General features: G+C 42.1%; 1 protein-coding gene and 1 non-coding gene across 2 annotated transcripts in view; one reads left to right on the top strand and one right to left on the bottom strand.

Moving 5' to 3' along the window:
- mtrr (5-methyltetrahydrofolate-homocysteine methyltransferase reductase) overlaps nucleotides 1-3,731 on the top strand; it is a 22,049-nt gene extending 18,318 nt beyond the window's left edge. The window contains exons 14-15 of the mRNA XM_048976483.1: nucleotides 1,534-1,713; nucleotides 1,932-3,731. Coding sequence (XP_048832440.1) covers nucleotides 1,534-1,713; nucleotides 1,932-2,076 — 325 coding nt within the window. The 3' untranslated portion in view covers nucleotides 2,077-3,731. The remainder of the gene's footprint in view (nucleotides 1-1,533; nucleotides 1,714-1,931) is intronic.
- A 5,892-nt stretch (nucleotides 3,732-9,623) lies between these two features.
- trnat-agu (transfer RNA threonine (anticodon AGU)) lies at nucleotides 9,624-9,697 on the bottom strand. The gene has a single exon. It is a non-coding gene; the product is annotated as a tRNA-Thr (tRNA).
- Nucleotides 9,698-22,871: the final 13,174 nt, after the last annotated feature.

Here is a 22,871-nt window from a genome sequence, read left to right on the forward strand (position 1 = left end):
CCTCGGCAGCGTAGTGTGGCACAACTCGGCCGCAGCGCGTGTCTGCTTTCAGCGATGCCGGTTCTGCCGACACTGACCCGAGAAGCTGTGCAGCATAAAGAGGATGATGTAGAACAAGGCTTGTGTTTGGTATCGTATCACATCCTAAGCCCCGCGTTCGGGCGGCCGGGATCCCGCTATGACTGCAGAGCTCTACATAAATTCCTAATCAGCCCGAGCACTTGACATCTGTATAAAGGGTCTGAAATCGATATCACCCACCGCCTGCTAAATTAATCCGGACAGGCAGGCTATTTCTCCCGCGGTTTGCAATTTTTATTTAGCCGTCTCAGCTCGTGTAGCAGGTCACCTAGAGCCCAATGAAGGTCAGGTGGATAGGTGGATTTATTTATTTATTTATTTTGTAAATATCAAATAAGTGTAAGGGTTCGCCGGGAGGGGGGGGGCAACGCCAGTGGTTTGGTGTCAACGTGGCCGCCAGCAGATACAGATGTGACTCAGGGAGGCCGTCCAAGCAAGTGGAGGCTGAGGTCACCTTTGGGGTGGAGGTGCTCTATGACCTTGGGACGCATCCTTTCGGTGTTAAGAGGCCTTGCAATAGCGGGCCTTGGTGGCTGAGTTGCTCAAGGCCAGGGCCAGCGTGATGGAGAACTGAGGGAGCGTAGCACAGTACAACAGAGTATCTGAACATGCCTTTAATCCAGGGGTGGAGAACCTGTTCCATGCAGGGTTGGTGTGGGTTTTTGGGATGATCTCTCAGTCAGCCAATAATAAAGCAGTGGTTCTTAACTCCAGTCCTGAGGACCTACTGCTGTTGGCTGATGTACAAATCTTCCCAAAAACCTGCACCAGACCTCCATGGACCAGGTTCCTCACCCCTGCTTTAATCTGTTTCATGGGATTCTGGCTAAGAGTAAGAAAGTGACTGGTCAGTCCGCTAGAAACCTTAAACCTAAACTCTCAGGCTGTGTCTGTTACACTGATGCTGGTGTGTTACTTGTATAAGTGAGTTCTTGCGTTAATACGCTAACGATGAATCCACAGGAAGTTCGGTAAAGGACAGTATGCAGCTTTGCCTGTGAACAGAAGGTTGCTGGTTCAAATCCTGTGGTTGGCAGAGCGATTGCACTCTTGGGGTTAAGCAAGATGCTTAATGGCAGTTGCTCCAGGGACTGTTGGATCCTGACCTCTGATTCTTGTGGCTTTGAATAAAAACCTGGTAAATGAACGTGATGTGAGGATTATCTGAGGGGGCTCCCTTCTACTGCGGCTTATTTGCCTTCTTACTGTAACTTGGCTACTTTGCCCTAGAAATCTAAGATGTCTTCTGAGCTGTAGCAGGAATGTGTCAGTTTTGGGATCTTATTCCCCCCCATCAGGACTGAACCTTCTTTGACTAATCATGTTTACTTTTCATATTTCATTTGCTGTCTAAAAGAGGACCCCACAGCTAACCCAGCCCGCTTGTCACATGCTTCTCGTCGTCGTCCCTGATGTCAGATCGCTGCTGTTTAATAAACCCTCCCTCCGCAGGGAGGAGTTGGAGATGTTCCTGACGAGCGGCACCCTCACCCACCTGAAGGTCTGCTTCTCCCGGGACCCCCACGAAGGGGCAGAGCCCCCACCCAAGTATGTGCAGCACAACCTCCGCCTTAACTCCCAGGCCGTCTGTGACATCCTCCTCCGACAGAAAGGCTGCTTTTACGTCTGCGGGTGAGTGGAGTCGTCCCTTTTCCCCGGGGGGGGGTAGGTATGATGCAGTCCTGGGGCGAACCAAGGGCTGTCCACACATGCAAGTGATGGCCTTCAAGTGCAGTTTGTGTGTCTGAGCAGCAAGAACGCGACTCTCGTCTGCAGCCTCTTCGCTGACGGACTTCTCGCTTCCACACACTGATTCTTTTTTGGGTTCTTTTTTTTTTTTTGAACCCTAGGGATGCCAAAAACATGGCCAAAGATGTCAACGACACCCTGATCGACATAATTGGAAAGGAGCTGCAGGTGGATAAGCTTGAGGCGATGAAGGCAGTGGCGGGACTGCGGGAGGAGAAGCGCTATCTGCAGGACATCTGGAGCTGAGCGACTCGCTGGGCACCACGGAGGCTTTGCTGTGTTTTTAATCTGAAGAAGACGCAGGGCATCTGCATGTGCGGCCTCGCCCAGCCGTGCCCTCTGGCTGTCATTGCTTACGGTGCCCTGCTGCCTTCTGACTCCGGCACGCTGGTTTCTCCTCACATCTTGACCTTCATTTATATTCACGGGTCGGGTCACGCTTCTGTGAAGAGTACGACTGTGTCTCTCCGGGGAATGCCGGGGTCACGTGAGGCCAACCTGCTTTTTTTTAATTTTATATTTGGGGAGGGGGGGGGGGGTGGAGGGTAGTCGGGTTAGTTTTATGATTTTATGATATCCTATTCTTTTAGTTCAGCTTGTTCCTTATGAGTATATAATAAGTTTATAATAACTATATACGAGTAGAGCCGGGTGACACACTGGGCCACACTGTTCCCTCACACTTACAGCAGTGGGGAGGTGTGCGTGTGTGTGCGTGTGTGTGCGTGTGTGTGTGTGTGTGTGTGTGTTTCCTCTGGGCTCTCCTGTGTTCTGCAGCCCAGTGATATGCAGTTCCGCTAACCGACGTATTTGAGTTGCCTGTAGTGTGTTTGTATGCACCCTCTGATGGACTGGCATCCCATCAAGGGTGTTCCCCTACCGATGCTGCCTGGAATAGGCTCCACCCTCAGTGACCGTATCCACGACAATTAGGAGTTGGGTGGATAAGTACAGACTCTAAAGAATTTTAATCTATAGACAAAAATTTTAAGTGATATCAGACTTATAACGTACAGGTGCCGCCCTACCTCTAGTCCTTGTCATATTTGGGCTTCAATATTTTTAACAACCTCAGCATCATATTTCTTTAAAAATCTATAGCAGACGCATAAAACCAGCCCTGTTGCACTGATTGCATGGATTTTTTCCCCCTCAAGTCATTGCTCCCCTGGGAGGGGTGCCGCTGATCCTGCTTGGGTCCACTTCCCTCTATGCAGACACCCTTCAGAACCCAAGACTACCAGAGGGTTTCAGCTGGTTGGTTCTAGAAAACCTTATTGTTCCTACTGTATCGTGTGCCTGATTTCCAGACTTGCATAGACGCAAAAGCCTGTCGAGGTAAAATATTAGACCTGTTTTGTTTGCACCATTTAATTTGCACCATTACTCGAAGATCTTGGGCTGGAATCTAAGAGGAGTGCATTTCTCTCACCTTCCGTGTTGCTCTGAAACTTCCTTTTAATCATGCAGTGCTTGCACAGGGATAAGCAGATAACCTGCCTTAAGCTGGGCGTCTGCCGGAGTGGCAGACAGTCGATAGTCGGCCACAAAGCGGCCATTGTGCAGTGATCTGTGAGCGGTATTTAAAGGGGGTTCATACAACATGCACTGCTCACCCATAATGGTTTACAGACCTCCTTTGGAGAACTCACACATTCTGCCAGTTAAAAGTGCCTTTAGGCCGATCTGTGTTTCTACTTTGAAATTAGTGTACAGCATCTGTGATTTCTTTTGTGCCTCACTGTGTGAGCGGTGTCACGTTTCGGTTTGCTTTTTAGCCCTCTTGTTTTTCCATTTAAAGACACCGCAACATGGAACGGCCTTTTAATTCTGTGTGAAACATGGCGCCTTGTCTCTGGAGAATAAGAAATAAAGCGAATCCTCGTGTTAGCAGCCCGTCACCCTGTGTCACACTCTCATGTTGTGCGTGGCTTCATTACTGCAGTAACCTCACCCAAAAAAAAAAAAACTGTGGAAGGTGGTTAATGTGGGCTTACTAGATCAGACTTTGAAAAAAGGTGTGTGATTAATAGGATCTGGGTGCCCTTTAACTATAGACTTTGCATTATAATCTGCAGGCTTGTTATTGCCAAGGATTCTCAGCAAATTCAGCAAGCACAGTGGAATGAAACGTGTGATCTAGGAATATACAAACATCCTATAAGATCAGTATGTTTTACATCTCGGTAACTTGTATATTAGTCTTGAGCATTACTTTTACCTTTTAGTAAGGCTGCATTAAATGGCAGTTTTTTTTTGTAGTCAGGAAAGTCCGACATCTTTTTAAGAATCTGGACTAGTGTACCACATACTCCATAGATTTTTTTTTTCTTTTCCTTATAAGTAAAGCCATACAAATTGAAAATGCGAGTCTGTTTCCTGTCATATTATAGTGTCAAATGGGCTGCATCTGTGAACCGTCCAGCGGTGTTTTGAGACTCGGGGGGGAAAAGGAACTGTCGTCCTTGATCAGAATACTAAATGTGCTAGGTGAAAAGTAGTAAGCATTCAGAAAGATTTCCATGTGTTACAGTGTTGATTTGAGGGAAAACGTCTGTGTAAGAGACAAAGAAAACATTCAAGGTTTAATTGAGCTCATGCCTGCCGCTGACAGGAGTTCCTCCAGCCTGCACACCGCACATGGGTCAGTGTTTGGATGGCGCCCCCTGTTGGCCACAAAGTCTCTACGCTATTAAATAATTGCATAATTAAATAATTGAAGGTTGAATTAGCAGAGCAATAGCACAGCTGTACATAAAAATATAGAAATTCACACAACAGGAGACATATCCTGGTTCAAAAGAGGACAGACAAATTGTTGGTGCACGTCTCACTGAATCATCTGTGACCAGGACAGCAAGTGCATCGAGAGCCAGGTTATCCAAGGTAATGTCAGCATACCACTACGAAGGACGGACCACATCCAACATGAGTTACTGTGGACGCAAGAGGAAGCTGTCTGACAGGGATGTCCAGGTATCTAACCCAGACTGTATCCGAAAAACATACAACCACTGCCCAGCTCACTGCAGAATTAAATGTGCACCTCACAGCTTAAACCCACCTTTTAGCAAGCAAGTCCACTCTTTTCAGTTTTCAGTAATGTTAGTATGCCCAGGGGTGGGGGGTGGAGGGTGGGGCGGGTGGGCAGCCAGTTGACCTTGGACCCCCAGAGGTTTTTTTTTCTCCTCCTTTGGGAGTTTTTGGTTCCTCTCCTCCGTTGTCTTCTGGCTTTAATTTCTTTCCTTCCTTTTTCCCATTCTGTATTTCTCTCTAATGATGTTTCATGTATCACAACACATCTACGTAAAAGTGCTTTGGGATGACTGTTGTGAAAGGCGCTATATAAAAATGAATTGAATTGAACCTGGACTTTCCTGTTTACACTGGGTCAGCATTCATGGTCAGACGTGCAAATGCCAAACGTTGGGTCTCAATGGTGCCATCAGCTTAACTCTTAGGCTATGGATAATATGAAACATGTACTCTTCTCTCATGAGTCCACCTTCACTGTCTTTCCTACATCCAGGAGATCAGGCTGCAATATCATGACATTCCATAGGTCAACTACTTGTTCTAAATTGGTGTATCACTGACAAGGACAACTGAACCATTATGGAGGACCATGTCCAGCCAATGTTTCAGACGTTGTACCCTGAAGGTGGTGCCATGTATCAGGATGATAATACACTGTTGTGGTTTGACGAACGTGAAGTTGAACATCCCCCATGGCCTGCACAGTCACCAGATCGGAATATTATTGAGGTTTTTTGGTGGAGTGAGTCAGGAAACGTTTTCCTCCACCAGCATCACATAGAGACCTGGCCACTGTTCTACAAGAGGAATCCCTCTGGCTACTGTGTAGGACTTGTAACTCATTCCCAAGATGAATTGATGCTGTATTGGTCAAAAACGGAGCCCCCACACCATACAAAAAAATTATTGTGGTCAAAAACCAGGTGTTTCAATTTCATTGCCCAACCCCTGTAATTGCAACTTTTTTAAGTGAAGCCCTAGAAACAAGAAATGTACCCCAGGCGGGGATCTCAGGATGGCGATCCTGAAAGGCTGGCTAAAGTGGTAGTTAAGCCAATAATGGGTGTTGAATGATAGAAAATGAGTTCCATGTTAAGATTAATCAGGGTGCAGCTGGTTGAGTGGTGTTTATCGTATTCGCTAGTGTCAGGAAGGAAACCGCGAAAAATACCCATGGTCGCTGTCATCGCATAACAAAGTGAGGAGGGATTCTGGCTGGCCCTGTTCATCGGCCCCAGGGTGACATAGCTAATTATGAAGCCAACCGGTCTGACCGAAGAAATTAAGAAAACTCATTATGTTGTGAGGGGAGTTCTCGTGCAAAAAAAAAAGCTCGACTCATTCAAATTTTAGTAGAAAACTTTTTATACATTTGATAGCATTAATTCACATGTGATGGTTCTTGATTTTTTTTTTTTTTTTTTTTACGTACAGGCAATATTTAGCTACTTAAATTTCCGAAATGTTGGGTCTTAAGTATAATACTGCATCAGATATCTAAGTCACGTTCCTGTATTAACAGGCACGTCTATGGTGCAACGTTGCCTACAGACTTTAATACTCCTTTTTTATTAGGTGGGTAATGTTTACCACACACCAAAACTACCCATATATCACTTATCTTGAACAGGTTTATGGACTCAACCAACTGTCAGAGATTCCTTACTAGGAATTAATGGGAGACTTGACTGACTGTTTCTCCCCCCTATGATCTTTAGTTAGAACTTCCCAAAGGTCACTTTCTTGTCACTGCTGCCTGTGGGGCAGAGGAATGATTTGTAACCTTAACCCTAACGACGGAGGTAACTTAAATGTCAGGCTCACCTGAGCTGTTATGCTGATAACACCAGCTTCAAAACCATTCCCTGAGGGCAAGGCTTGGAAACTAGAAACAAATGCAATTGCTTTTTTTTCTGGAAATAAAATGCATGGTTGATTATGGCAGTAAGTAGGGCTGGGTTCAATGGATGAGGACCTGGAGTTATTTGCCGAGAAAAATGTTTGCCGTACAGTAATTGTCAGTGGTGTCAAAAATCAAAAGATTTCTATTACTACATTACTTCTGCATTTAGCCATGAGGGCAGACTTCTGTATGGAATTAGACCAGACATACGAATGAAATATAATTGCTTTGGCTCATATTCTTTGCTTTGAAATGACTTCCTTACCAGTCAATATAAGGTATATGAAAAGTAGGTATTGGAATATTACTTCAGGTGATACATTTGTCCAGAGATGGTGGCTACAGAGAATGTAGCTGACAAAATTCAGGCTGTTTTAAATGAATATTAGGTCAGTAGACAGAAGCTGTGAGACTTGAGTTGTGCGTCTGTATTTTTGGGGCTTGCTCCTCTTCCCCACCTGAGGCTTTGGACCTGTCTGCTAAGGCAGGTTGTGTGGCCACAACGGGACACGTTGATGCAGGAATGGAGGAGGAGATGGTGCTTGGAGCCTTGGGGCCTTTGGTGGTCTTTAGAAACCTACTTAAGGAGCTGACTTCGTTTCTTTGTGACGGTCTGAGTGCTTCTCTCCTGCATTGTCGTTACTGAATTCAATTAGGCTGCACATCAAAAGCAGAACGCAGCCATTTTCTGTCCCCTGAGGCACGAAAGCAAGTCCTTAAAAACAAACCAAATAGGACTTAAGGAACAATAATATCCCAAATTTAAGTTCATAGATGTCACACACAAAATCAGACATTTTTATGAGTCTCTTTTTTTCTTTTCAAGAAATGGGAGGCCATGCATTCAGAATAACAAAGCAATGCTTTAAAGAGCAAAACTGACAATGCTGCAGTACGTATCTGGATCTAAAGACAAGCAATAAAGACAAATCATTTGTGGAATATAGGATCTGTTACAGCTGCATGCACTAGGATCTTTGCTGACCATCGCCCACGGAAAGGACTCCGTTAATAAAGGCTGGTTTATGAGGCAGTCTGCCCTGTTTTTCTATGACTGGCCCTCCTCCTTTTGGGAAGAGACAATGAGAAATGCCTCTCTCAGTCATCCCTACCATCTGACCTTTGCTGTGAGTTCCACTGCTGCCGGCCAACGTCTCCACACCTACAGTGACAAACTAGTCCCTCTGGTGAGCAGTGAAGCTCTACGTATGAATTCATTTTCTCATGGCTGGGGTTCCAAACAGAATAATATAGGAATAAATTGTCATTGACTCACCCAAGGTTCTCTCCCCCAGGACTGACACAGTGTCACAATCACACCGTGAATGATTTGCTTGTCCTGCATAAGTGGTTCCGACACTTGATAAAGGGGGTGATCTCAATGACAGAGCATCTGCGGATCCAAGTTCAAATCCCAAATGCATTATACTTAACATTAATCACTTCAGGAAATAACAGCTGTCATATTGATAACAGTAACAATTCTGATGCAAATTTGCTCAAACAACAGAGAAAGTTGTCTCAAAAGGTCACTAATGGAAAACAACCAAACAACAACCAAAGCACATTATAGCTAATGTTTAAATGCAAATGCGACATTCAAAACCCGTTATAAACTCACGTATACAGCAACTGACAAAACCAGAAGCACGTTTGGACTACGTTGTTTTTTTTTCCTTAACACAATTGTTATCCACTGAGGATTAACTTCTTTGCATATTAGTTAATCAGTGGTAAGTCCATCCATTGATGTGTGTGGTCTCCTAAAATAAACACCTTCACAAAGAGATGGAAAGGAGCATAGTAGTTGAAGGTTGTGTTTTCAGGGTATACTTGTGAGGTGTTCTGTTTTTTTGTACCTGATATTTAACCTGAATTAGTTTGGGAACACACTTGCTACATCATGTATAGAAAATCGTCTTGGGTAAAACCACTTAAAATCAAAACACCATGCAATTAAACTTAACATTTTAAGGTTAACCTTCTCACCACAGTAAAACGCAAAAGAACCCTTTAGTAGGGAATAATACCAATCAAATACAATGAAATTATGTTTCCCAAATTTCTTTATAATGATAATCACAACAAAGCCATGAAACCTTTATTTACAAATGAACAAAGAGGTAAGTAACAACTGAGAGATTAACGCTTCTTAGGACGTCATGGCAGCTGGCTTGTTCGTTACACGCTTTGATAATAAAAACAAGCTGGAGTTTTGACTTGCTTCTTACGATAACAGATTGTTGGAAATAGGATTAAACAAATCTCTAAATGCACAGATTATAAACCTTTTTAATCCCCACTCAGGCAACTAAGCTGTACTAAATCTGACGGACACCAATGGCTTTCATTTGCTATGCAGTACGGAAAAATCTCACTTATACGGTATACTCTCAATGGTCTGTTTATTAGCTCACCCGATTGGTCATGCAAACCGGCCGCTCTCCGTAACTGAGAATCACATGTGTCTGAAACTGAACACAGAAGGGTGAAAGGGCTGATGTGGGAACTGAGCGATTTCCGATGTGGCGGTTTTCCAGCATTTCAGAAACAGCCACCTTCCTGGGATTTTCACATAGTGACATGTTTAGAGTATATATAGAGAATGGTGAAATAATAATAATAATTAACAATGACAATAATAATGATAACGATCATTTTAATAAATAATTATAATTAATATTAATAATCGACAAATAGAATGCACACGTTACACGTCTTGATATTCCTCGGGCAATTGGGGGTTAAGGGCTTTGCTCAAGGATGAAATCAGCCACAGGAACCTTCCGGTCAATGGCATGGCATGCCACACCGGGCTAAGCCACACACTGTCCATCAAAAGCGGAAAAGCCCAAGGCATTGCTGGGATTCGAACCCAGGATCTCCTGTTTACTAGACAGGCGCTTTAACCAACTAAGCCACAACGCCACCTTCCGTAGCGATAGCAACCTAATCTTTGCTAACCTGTTTACCTCCACTGTGGATTCACTTGCTCCCTGAATTTAAAGGTAACTGTTGTTGGGGATTACCTAGCTGCATGTAACTGCGTTGCGTAATGAAATTACAAAATAAATGAAATTGTAATGCATTACGGTTACTGAGAAAATATACGTAATTATATTACATTTACTAATCAAAATGCTGGTGATTACAAAGGGGGTTACATCTGAATATATTCTTTTCGGTAACAAGGTTATACGAAAAACATATCGCTGCGGAAAGAAATAACTTAACAACTAACGGAGTAACGCTGTTAGTTAGTTTTAGCAGGTCTAACATGGTCTTTGATGGTCATGTCCCAGCTTTTGCTACTCCTTAATGGTTTAGCTGGGTGGGTCATCAGCTGGTCATGCTGGTGTGGCCAGCTTATTAAAGTGGTCATGCTGTTATGACCAGCTAAACCAGCTAGAATGAGCATTATAAGCTGGTATAACCGGTTAAACCATCAAACTGTCGTGTGAAAACATAACTTAAGCTGGTCAACTATCAAAAACTGGTCAACCAGTTTAAATCGTTCAAAACTGTTTTTTTATTTTTTTTTGGGTGGATAAAATTCATTTAGCTGCTTTGCACCTTTGCACCGTGCAGAAATGCCTGCTTTCGGTATATTTCCAGAGAAAACAGGTCAGCACAGCCAATGGGACGTTTCAGCTTTACTGCCCAGTTTAAAACATTTCTTAGAAAAGTAATCAAAAGGTACTCAAATATAATAAGTTACATAACTTTAATGAAGTAATCACCAACGCACAACTAATCAACATTTTTAGTCCAGGGTAACTAATGATCTGTAACCTATTACATTTCAACTGATTACATTTAACCAATCTGTTTTGTGGAACTCCCGTTTATCCCGTTAATCCTATTAACTAGATAGCCGCAAAACATTTCTTATTTTTTTTGCAACACACCTACTTTTCCTTTGCTCACTTGATATATTTTATCGAATGAGTTTTTGCCATATTCAGTCATTTTTAATAAACTGTTTCACTGTGTAAAATACTAAAACTGTGCAACTATTACCAAACAAAGGCAAAATATTTTAAGAGCCACTAACTGTTCAAATATTTCGTATCCATGGCTGTGTTAATGACTGTGTGACTGATTAGCTGCCAGCCAGTTTCTGTGTCTGTGTGTAACGTTTGCAGTGATGAACGCAGTGGCAGGTGTGTTATTTTCCAGTAGTGCGCTACTGCAGTCCTCATGGGAAATGATCACAAGTGCAATGAAAGTATGTGTGTACTGAATATAATATAAACCCCATGCAACATTTTTGGTGTCTGAGATGTATCCCGGAGATTATAAAACAATGAAATAGGCCTATCTGTGGTTTGTTGGATACACTGTAGCACATAGTAGGCCGACCCAAGTCCACATATGGTGGCCATTTCTAAGAGGTGAAACAAAGTCAGTATGGTGCCCGTTTCTTTTTTATTATTGTTATTTTTCGGGAGTTGGGAGAAAAATTATAATTTTTTTTTTTACTTTTGCTGAAACATCGTGCGGATGACTTGCTTTGCAGATGAGGTTAGTGACTCTCTGCTCTTCTGATACACTTCCTCTTTTGATATTATTCCTCCAAGCTCCTCCGAATGTCCTAAAAACCAGAGCTCTGCAATTTCACCAAACCTAGACGGATGTCCTCCTCGTGTGCGACGGTGCATTTCTAATGAAACGCATACACATTCATATAAATTATTAGAATTGGTTCATGTGTGAGATTTTGAATGCAGCTTTAATGATTCACAGGGTACAAATTCATTTCTATTTTAATTTTGGTTTTATATTTTGTATGACCTTGTTAATGGTCTGTATGTTTCATTTACAAATGTCTAACATGTTTGCTGGCTTTACTACCGTAGACTGGCATTCCATCTTGGCTGTTCTCCTACCCCTTGTGGATTGTAGGGTAGGCACTGCAACCCTCTACTTCAGGCCAATCTTATCCGCAAAGGGCCGGTGTATATGCAGGTTTTTGGGGTGACCTGTATGTCAGCTGGTAAAATTGGATAAGATTGGCCACCCCTGCTCTGCTTGTTCAGTGGTTAGTGGATGCATGGATTACTTAGTCGCCAGATATTCCATATCAGGAAAGACACTCTGAGCTACTTCAGGTTTTACAAACTATTTTAAAACTGAAAGGCTCCTGTGCTTGGCTAAATAGTTCTTCTTGTGCTTTGACTAATTTGTTTCCTTGATTGAAAGACTCATCCAGCTGTTTCACATTAACATTAGTGACACGTGCCTGATTATAGGATACTGACCAATCAGCACGCAGCAAGAACTCAATGCCTAAGTGAAACCCAGGTCCTTTTAATTGAAATGGCTGTTTATAAATCCTGTTCTAGCTCAAAGTGAACTGGCTAACATGGATTATCTGGTCACCCAAGGACTGATAAATATGCGAGTCTTGCAAAGTATTTACTATTTAAAGAAAGTTTATAGGCAGATTAATTGTACTGTACCTAATAACATCAGTTATTTGGTTTGGTTTGCGGTTGCCTTGTTACTGCCATCAGTGCTACTGCACATGATGCTTTGTAGTTTCGCGTGGTCAATCCATTGCCGAGTAACCGATAAAGCATGAGGAGGGGGCCGCTGTGTTTAATCTTCATTCGATCCGCATCCTGAGCGAACGCCAGTAGACGTGCATCTTGTGCCAGATTGATGAGCGAATGAGCGCAGGCTGTGATGTAACAGCTCAGAATGTACATATGGTACATTCCTGCATCGCTCAAACTTAAAACACCCAGAGTATTAACGGCACGTGCGGCCCTGCTATTAATGAAATCCATCCTGCCCTCCTTCACAATGAGATGCACACTTCGCTATTGATTCCCCAGGCCCTCAGGGTACTGTGTTTAAACTCTGATTAATGGGGTGAAACCGGATTGGAAGCCGTAACGCTAGAAGGAGTGCATCTGCAGTCGCACAGGCCTGCGAAGGTGTTTACTCAGTAGCTGAGGTTGCATGCTGGCTTCCTGATGGTCACGAATGGGTTTGGCAATCCTGCAAAAGCACAGCACACAGAGAGAGATCTCCTAAACGGAGACTGAATAGGGCTTTGTGACGCCCGCTCCGTCCGCTCCTCGTGTGTGCCACGCCCCCTAATTACCCACGTGTGATTTCCTGATCGTGCCCAGTCGTGTCTTGTTTCCTGCTGCCTTGTTTCATGTATTTAAGTTCCTGATTTGTACTAACCCGTGTCTGTCATTGATGTTAGTTGGCGTCTTCTGTTCCCTGCCCCGTCTTTCGGAATAAACCCCTTGTTTGCCCTGATTACGGCGTGTTTGCCCGTTTCTGCCTGCTCGCCCGCACGATCGCCGCTCTGCCCGCGATCGAGTGTGACAGGCTTCCTCTCACTCTCTATTTCTCTTTTTTTCTTCTTCTCAGTTTTGTGGTACAGAATTTAGTCATGAATGTAGATACCTGTATAGTGGGTGTTGTTTTTTTTTAATGCAGTGGTGTTTTATTTTGTCACTTTTACGATTGCTAGGCTACAGATAATGGCATTTTTCTCAGCATTTAAAGTTTTTTTTCCTTTTTCATATAAATGTATGAAGTGTCCTCCAAAGGACCAGGAACGTGGCTGCTCCTGGTTAAAGTTTCGAAAAAGAGAGTTAAGCATGTTTCATGGTAGGTTTCAAAGAAACCCCAGGGATTCCCCAGGGATGAAATCCAGGAGAAATGTTTCTGCTTCACTGTATATGAATATGACAGATAAACAGGGAGAAATCCATATTATCTTCTGTCTGATCTTCATATTTCACCCCATAACAGAATCAGATTTATAGCTGAACTTGTAATATTGTTGTAAAAAGGACTACAAAGTACATAACAAATGAAACAACAAAGTACATTTACTGCCAGTCGATGCTTTCACCCACGAAAAACTAAAATCTACTTTAAAGTGTTTGCAAAAAACCTCCACACAAGCCTTGCTAATTAAAATCTACCCCGTAATTGTCTGCAGCTTAAAATGAATGAAGTGAAATGTCGTCAGTTGTTACTGTTCGTATGTGATTCGCTGGTGTCCATATCTATTTCTAGATTTTCGCTAAGAGCTTCATGCCGTGGTGACAGTTTGCTCTCACTTTCTTAATGGTTTTTCGGCACTCTGGCCCGTTCCATCCTCATTAGGCAAAAGACAATATCATAAATTGTTCAGTGTCTGTTTCTCTTGGTGATGGATGTGGGAATTCTGGGATTTATGCTCATCCTGACAGCTGTAATGGTATTTGCAAATGAATGATTAATTAGACTTGGGCATGGAGAGTATTCTAGAAGAGCGCTATGGTTGGGGACGTGCTCAGACTGAAAGTGACAATACCACATGCACAATGTGCACATTTTGAGAGGCCATGGTGGTTCCGGTGAAGGACTGCTATCTCACACCACTGGGGGAGGGGGGCTGAATCCCTCCTGTTTCCAGTTTACATGCTCTCCCTCTATTATGTGGATCAGGGTTTACCAGAAAAACTTGGTTTAAATATTACAAATGGTACAATTATAAGTATAATCCATTGTTTTCCATTGCACATGTGTGAGTACAGATACATAGGAAGTCTTCCTCTCTGCCTGCCCCATCTTGCTCTTCATAGCTCAGGGTTGACCATCATGTGGTGCCCCTGGAGCTGGGGGTTAAAGGCCTTGGTCAAGGGCCCACAAACAGATGACTGTTTGGTTGAGGCCAGACCTTGAGCCAGTGACCATCTGATCACTGGCACAGAGACATAGCCCACTGGGGCACTCACCACCCCCATGAAGGTGTGATGTGGTAACCAGTTTGACTAGTATGTTTCAGATGTCTTTACGATAAAAGGGCACCACTGGGGTTCGAACCCAGGATCTTCTGTTTACTACACAGGCACTTTAATCAACTATAGCACAGCACCATCGGTAGCTTAGTTATTGTATAACAAGTGGCAAAGTGGAAGACATCACTTGGACACGGCCACTTGTTTCGTTCGGTTTCCTAAAAAAAATTGGTGTCAAAATTGCCTGTAGCATGTGCATCCCTTTGGGCAGACCATTCTGATCACGACTTCCTTATTGTGGGCTCCAAACCTTCTCCCTTCTGGTCATTGTCCCAATAGCTACAATGAGATGTAAGCCATGTGTCTTAATAACATCATCTAAACGACAAGGGATGTTAAAGAAAGCTTGGTCCAGAAGCACTGTGGATCCTCACTGGTTGCCAGTTCAGACCATAGCGGGATCCTTGTTTGCTGTTAGGAGTGTTATGAGATTGTTTTGTTTGTTGGGAGTGATTGTGTCTGGTCATGTCAGGTTGTACTACATTAATGAAAAGCACTGCGATGAATGTTGATGGAGATGCTTTAAAAATCGAAACAATCTCAGAATACAAAGTACCATGATGTATTTGCATGTTTTATGTGAGGGCATGCATAAACATAAGGGAGTAAGGTAGCAAATGTATGCTGATGGTAATATTTTGCCATTTGGCTATACATGAATCAAATGGGGGGAATAATATTTGCTGCCCATCAGGCTTGCATGCATCTGTGTGGCTCGTTTTTAGTGCATCGTAATCACACCCAGCCGCTGGCTTTTCACCATTGTGGCTTTTGCACTCAAAGCTCAGCTCAGACCCTGCAACATACAAGTGGTTCAAGCCGAGTGAGCAAAGTGTTTTCTTTACTTTGTTCTTTGTTTTTTCTTTAGGCTCTGTTTGGGATAACCCCCCCCCCCCAACACCACCACCCCATCTATTCTGCCCAACATCTGTTTCAGAAGAGCACAGGAGTGAAGTCAGCAAGATCTCATTTCTGCGAGAGTAGAACCTGTCAGGACAGCACCTATAGTACATAATGTATGAATCACATTTTGGTCTTTCGTGCAGATGGTGAGACCCCTGAAACATTTTTAAAGATGATTTATACATGTAGTAAAGGACAATAAAGGGGATGCTGATAGCTTTCCGAAGCCCCCCTACAGGCGCTGCTCAGCCTTTCGCTTCTTTTGGTAGGGGGGGGGGGGGTTAGGGGCTGATTGCAGATGCTGACGCCTAGTCATGCCGTCACAAAGGCACCTTCCCTGAACGCTATAGCGTGATATGCTCTGCAAACTGCGCTGGACATGGGCTGCACAGATCACTGATTACGCGAGAATGGCAGGGGGGGGGGGGAGCTCAAATATGATGTTTTTTGATTTTTTTTTTTGGCCAGCAGTGTAATTAATGGCAGTAATTAGAAGAACATCACTAGTCATGGGAAATGTACTTTAAGAAACAAAGTTTAATGTAATTTCACAAAATGTTCATAAAAATGGTGAGAATCCCATCAGACTCAAATCCCAGTTTGTGAAATATAATGGGACTCCACTGTTTTGGCAACATGCTTTTACTGTAACAAATGGTTTCAGGCACCGCATTGGTTTGAAGGTACTTTCATCATGTGGGACCTTGATAGAGTTCCAAGACATTAAATGTACCAGTGGCCGTCGGAGAAATACCATGAAAAAAAATAAAGCTGTCATTTGTCATTAGGACCATTTTCGTAACAATCCTAACAAGAGGGTAGTAGAGTAGTAGAGTAATAGTAATAGATTGGTGTGAGAAACTGCATAGCGGGTATGACTGCTTACATGTTTTAGCGACTGCGCCATGCATCAGCAGTCACACAGTATCTTTAATATATCGCCTTAGCATGATACTACACCTTGTACGTGGTTTATACTAATTGTTTGCTTTCTCTATATTTAGCTTGTTTTCGTGAAACTGATAAATCAATGATGATAGATAATAATGGCAAGTTAGACATTAAGCCAATGCAATGATTATTCATGCTAATGCCTTAAAACAATAATCTGTATAATGTCATTTGGTGATGCAATTCAGAGTAATGACTCGATGCTCTAAAAGCTTGCAAGCTAAACGAGAACAATGGGAAATGCAAACTGAGCTATCATTTGGTTCTCTGTATTATGTATAATGCTTGTCATAATGCCGTGTTACCTGATATCAAGTAGAGTCCTCATTACTACTTATTAGTACTTTATTGATGCTTGAAATATGTTCCACTTCTCTTGAGAGTCTTTGAGATGTGTTGGTAAATTGTTCTTCCTGGAATATTTAAAATCAAAAATTGCTTACAATAATTAAAGGAAGTTTCTCATTGTCCATGTGAGCCTCCTAGGAGGAGATGAGTGGCCATTTCTGGCTAATTACATCCCACTTATGATTAACTTATGTCGGGGTAAACACACAGCGCATAGATTCAGTCTCAGTTTGCTGAGATTTCCCATTTAATTAGTAGTACTGTGTCATATTAGCTGCCACATTTAATAATTGGCAAAGGAAGCTAATAAAGTTCATTTCTCAAAATGAGTCAATTTTCACGTTAGAAAACAGTTGACAAATTTTGAGAAAAATCCCCAAAAATCCCAATTCGGTGCTTTATTTTTCCATTCAATTACTGACCGAGTCATTGCGGCAAAGTTAAATGTTTAACGAACGGGACCAAGGTGAAAGTAGGGGAAAATAGCCTTAGGTGTGATATCCACTGGTGATGTTGCACCGATTACTGCAATAAGTCTTATCTTCTCCGGGAAACTGACGATAACACAGTAATTGCTGGAGCTCAATAGAGCTTGGCCTATCCATTTGTACCAATATCAGCTAGGCCATCAGTCAGTGATGACCACTCAGTCAAAGCAAGATGAATGAACTAATACTTGGGTCTGGTTTCATCTGAGCTATTGTACAGTTTGACTTTCCTTTGCCAATGGCATCGCATTGAGCCCCAAGACAGTCTATCCAGTATAGTACAGTCAAGTGAGTAAACTCATTCCTCAGCAGGAAGCATTATTCCCGCATTAGTTTCATTTCCCATTGCTAGAAACAGGCTATTTGTAAACACAGTTGTAGATGTCATTCTTTTCCTGTGAGTGATGAGTTGTATTTTTGGTACAAAAAAGAGTAAATGACACAAATGAGGATGATTTATATGGCAATAGCTTTATGTTCTGTTTAATAATTCAGAACTTGTGTTTGTGATTGAAGACAACTGCAGTTCAGCCTTGTATCAAGCCTTGACATTGGATTGCCTTCCTGAGCCTCCACCATGACAATTGTAGCATTAGTCTGCCCAGCTTGACTGCCAGGTGATCAGTTAAGAATGCTGATGACTCAGCAGTAACTGTGTTTGTGTTTTGTCACAGGTTTTCCAACACTTAGAAACTCATTCATCCATCCATCCATCTGTTTTCTATACTCGCTTGTCCTATGCAGGGTTGCAGGGTCCGGAGCCTATCCCGGAGGCTATGGGCACAAGGCAGAAAACAAGCCAGGATGGGGTGCCAACCCATCGCAGGGCACACTCACACACCATTCACTCACACATGCGCACCTACAGGTAATTTGGCAACGGCAGTCAACCTCAGCACATTTTTGGACTGTGGGGGGAAATCGGAGTACCCGGAGGAAACCCCACGACGACATAGGGAGAACATACAAATTCCACTTGGAGAGACAAACACAAAGGTATGAATATTTTTTTCCTGCCTTTCAGCGGAACCACCTTAAAGCTTGAGTTTGTTTGGTTAATTGCATTACATCAGTGTTTCTCAACCCAGTCTTCAGGGACCCCAGACAGTCTGTATTTTCACTCCCTCCCACCCAATCAAGACCACCGAAAACACGGTGCAGGTGTGCTGGAGGCTGGAAGGAAGCCAAGATCTGCACCGCCTGGGGGAGCCCCCGAGGACTGGGTTACAAGACTGCATTCGAACTACATTAGATCAACTAACCTTTTTAAAATCCAGTGAAAAGTCATACAAAAATCTTAGGCAGCCAAAAGAAATGTTTAAAGCCATTTATCTGGGCAGCATGTGTATATGTGCTCAGAACAAAAACACAATTTAACATTTGAACATATGCAAATTTAGAGCTGCACAATAAAAACTAACTAGAATTTCTTCTGCTCTCCAAAAATTTACTGATATCTAATTGGATGGCTAGATGAACACCGCTTCAGTTCCCAATCCTCTCCTCAGCGAAACCTCGGCTATTCCGTGCATTTGATAGACTGCACATCCAGCTCTCCTAATTAATTAATTAATTTAATTGGTTTAAAAAGTCAATGAGGTATTGATTGGCCATATGAGGTGTGCTAGTGGTCGAGTCAAAAACTACGTGGGTGTATTGGGTGGTTGCCACAAATAATGGGTGACGTTCTGAGAGGTTTTAAGGTTTTAAGGTCTGTGCTAACAGACTTGCCAGACGTCATAGTTTTGCGCTAACATGAAGATCAAGTAAGCATTGCTTCCTTTCACTGCCTAAGTCTTTTGCGCAGTTACTGTATATCGGCCTTCTTGAAACATAAATCACAGCAGAAGTGAAAGAACTAGAGTGGGTGAGTTTTGCATCATTTCTCTCTTCATTATTCCCCTTTACTATTTATGGTATTGCTTAACATTCATTTAGACCTCTGGGCAGCACCGGTACTGGGCTTTAATAGCTAAAAACAGAATCCTGGAATTACCATAGATCATAACCAACGTAGCACAGGGCTGCTTATTTGTATAGTGTGACCATCCCTCTGCACACTGGCAGCGTTTGATAGTAGAGACCTGGAGACTTGGGGTGTTAAATGTGAAACAATCAAACTCATGAGTGACAATGAGGCTTGTTTTGTCACTAACACACTGTCCAGCCTGCTACGATTGACATGAGCAATCAGATTATTAAATTATTAAGATCCTGCATTCTGAACAAATACAAATGAAAGAAGCAAGACACAGAAAGGTATAGGACACAAATGTTCTCCATATTTAATTCTTCATAAATCTTTCGGTACATAATTTAATATTATTTATATAAGATTTATATATATTAAATCTACAGCAGGCTGCAATGCTTAAAGAAACTGAATAATGAATTGGTGTGGTACATTACCCAGGCTGTTTCATTACGCCCCATTACTTGCTTCAGTACTAGGATCAGTGTCTGACTCACAGTACGTCCTGCAATCTGTATTCCAAAAGGGTTTGAGACATGGTTATGAGAAACTTTATGTCAGTCTCATGAAATAGAATCATATTCCCAGTTGGAATAAACAATATTATAACTTTTTAATATTGAACGAGCAATAAATCAATGTAAACGCCTTAGTCACAATTTGACCCATATAATAAGATTCTGAATATAAAAAATGCACCCATGACTTCTATCACTTTGGAATGACATTATGAAAAAGTAACAGGGCCGAATAACATCGCGATAAAATTAAAGTGAACAGCCACATATACATATTCACACTCAGTGTTTTCAAAACTCCAGTTCTATTAGTGTGAACTACATCAGCTAAGGCTCTCAAATGCCACAGTACAGGATTTTAGAGAAATGCATTCCTACTGAATAATCAAATTCCATTTCGAGTTTGTCAACTGGGTTAATAATTGTTGCATGATAGATTTACGCTTCTACCAATTATCTGCTTCTCTTAACCTGTTTGCTAATCTTTTGTCTCCGCATGCTAAAGTTCTGCCCATTGTCAGGCAAAGTTTTTGGAATCACACGCTCCCGGACTTATCTATGTTGCCCCTCTATTAGTTGAGAAAGTGTTCACGACTTGAGTGTCACATTTGTGCATAGTGCTCCACTGGATGATGTACTGTGTAGTACTTTGGTCAGATAGTGAAAGGGTAATTCCCTTGGAAGGCAGTGAGATGGGAGAAGGTCACCTGGTGCCCAGGGACATGCCAGTGGCGGTCCTCTTATAATGCCACTAACCCAAGGTACATAGGCGATTAAGTGCCCAGGGAAGAGAAGTATTCAGCTGTGTAAACAGCAACAAAAAAGGTTGGGTGTTTTGGATGATGGCTTTAGCTAATCACGTACATTCAGAAATCTCAGTCAAAATACAGCTAAGCAAGGTTTTCCTTTTGTCTCCTTCCTTCCTCCCTGTATGACAAATTAAAAATAGCCTGCTGAGATTTGCATCGCAGAATCTCTGTTAATTACACTGCAGTCACAATGGGGGAGAGTCTTGTTTGATGAGGTTATCACCGCCAACATTTTAATTGTGGATTAATTACGGTGTGCTCTATTTAAAAGTGCAATTCGGTTAGCCACATGCAAATTGGTATAGAAGCAGCTCTCCACCTATAAGAGGAAGCCCTCCATCTGAAATCAAAAGCCCTAATTCAAGGCTGATTTGTGCGTCTGTCTGAAGTTGCAGTTTTCATTATTTCAGTGGTTCTTTAACCTGTCTTCAGGTCTCTTTGTACAGTCCACTTTTTAACCTGTCCTGCCTCATACACAACCAGTTATCTGTGTTAGCTAATTATAAATTCCCCGATTACCCAGTTCAGCAACGTAAATGCTGGAATAGAATAAGACTGTGAACCGGTAGGGCACCTGCAGTGTGAAAGGAGATGCAAAGAAGATTTGTCCTTAGCCTTTTATAACACTTTTTTCATCCCCATGGGGAAATTAGTTAGTGTCCTCATATTCCTGTTTGCTCTCCATGCGAGATGTAGATGTGTGTTAAGGGCCTTGCTCAAGATCCCAGCAGTGACATCACTCTGCCGGCCACATGACTTGAATTGGTGATCATGTTGGATCCCTCTCATAGTCCAAAGACATGAACTGAACCATTAAATTCCTTATATCCTGTATATATACTATACATGTTATATCCCGGGAAAGCAACACTACAGTAGATAAACTTCCCTTCCCGGGAAGTTGGGTGAGCAACACTTACTGTAGATAAACAGGTACTGAAAAGTGCAGAAATGCATGATTTATGTGATACAGACTGAAATGCAAAGTTACTTCTTGGATAGATGGACCAGTACGATGAAACATAATATAAATGGATATAAATGCAATCTATGACAGGAAAACACCCACAATATTATAGTGACTGACAAAAGACAATCGTAGACTGCATCCAAAATCATAAGAACAACCCAGATCGTGATTCAATATGACTAATACCATCTAGGTAGCATTTGCAAAGACCCAGATAATGATCAATTTTTTTTAGAAACAGAATATCAAAAATATACCAGGGATGTTGTTCTTCATCCACAAATCAGATGTCTTGGTCCTGCCTCCTCTAGTTGCTAAGATCCGCCATCTGTACAATCTGATTGGCTATCTCTCAGAGCCAATCATTTTTCATTCTGCCCTCAGAACATTTTTGTGTGAGTAAAACTCCCACGAGCGTAAGTTTAACTCCATTTGATGTTGAGATATGAAGTGTTAAAATAGATACCAGTATGTTTTTACAGAAACTGATTTATTTTTAATGTGTGGAATTTGCTAACCAAATTAATTAGTTTGTCTATATGTCTTGCCATTTAAAATGTCAGTCAGTCTTATGTAGACTCTTTATAATTATGTGTGTGTGTGTGTGTGTGTGTGTGGGGGGGGGGGGGGTTCATCATGAAGACATTTTAATGTTTTGGTTTTTAGTTTCAGCATTCACCCAATGAGCAGCTTAGAAATGTATTGTTTGCAATTCCCAAAGTAAATTCCATTCCGCTTAATTCCAGCTGGAGTGGAACTGCCAATCTCTATTTCAGAAGGCGAGCTAATATTACTCAGGTACAAATACCACGCTAAGACTGGCTTTATAAGTAAACGTTTGCTAAGATACAGAGCAAATACATCATAAAAATCTGGATCTCTTTGCCAGAATGCGCATCTGTTCATAGGGTCTACAAAAGTCTTGGTATTTCATTAATTTACACACAAGTAGTCCTTACCAGTAGAGTGTACTGCCTCTCTCTTTGAATGTGACTTGAACAGCTCAGATACAATTTGAAATATAATTTACAGCATACTATATGTTTATTGTTACGTTGTTTTCAGCTTTGATATAGTGTTATTTTTACTATAATAATGGGGTCTGATCAACATATAGATGGATAACTCAGAGAATGTATATACCTTGCACAAGCTACTGGGAAATGTTTCCCAGTATTTTAGCATTCTGTGCAGACATTCTTTCAAATAAATTTAAAGCCTGTTCATTGCTTGTGATACTGAAAATCTACTCCATCTGACTTAAGCTTTTTTTTGCTTGTATATATGGGACAACACTCACCACTATTTATCTGATTTAATGTTAATAAC

This window comes from Brienomyrus brachyistius, chromosome 15 (assembly GCF_023856365.1).
Source record: "Brienomyrus brachyistius isolate T26 chromosome 15, BBRACH_0.4, whole genome shotgun sequence".
NCBI classification, from domain to species: Eukaryota; Metazoa; Chordata; class Actinopteri; order Osteoglossiformes; family Mormyridae; genus Brienomyrus; species Brienomyrus brachyistius.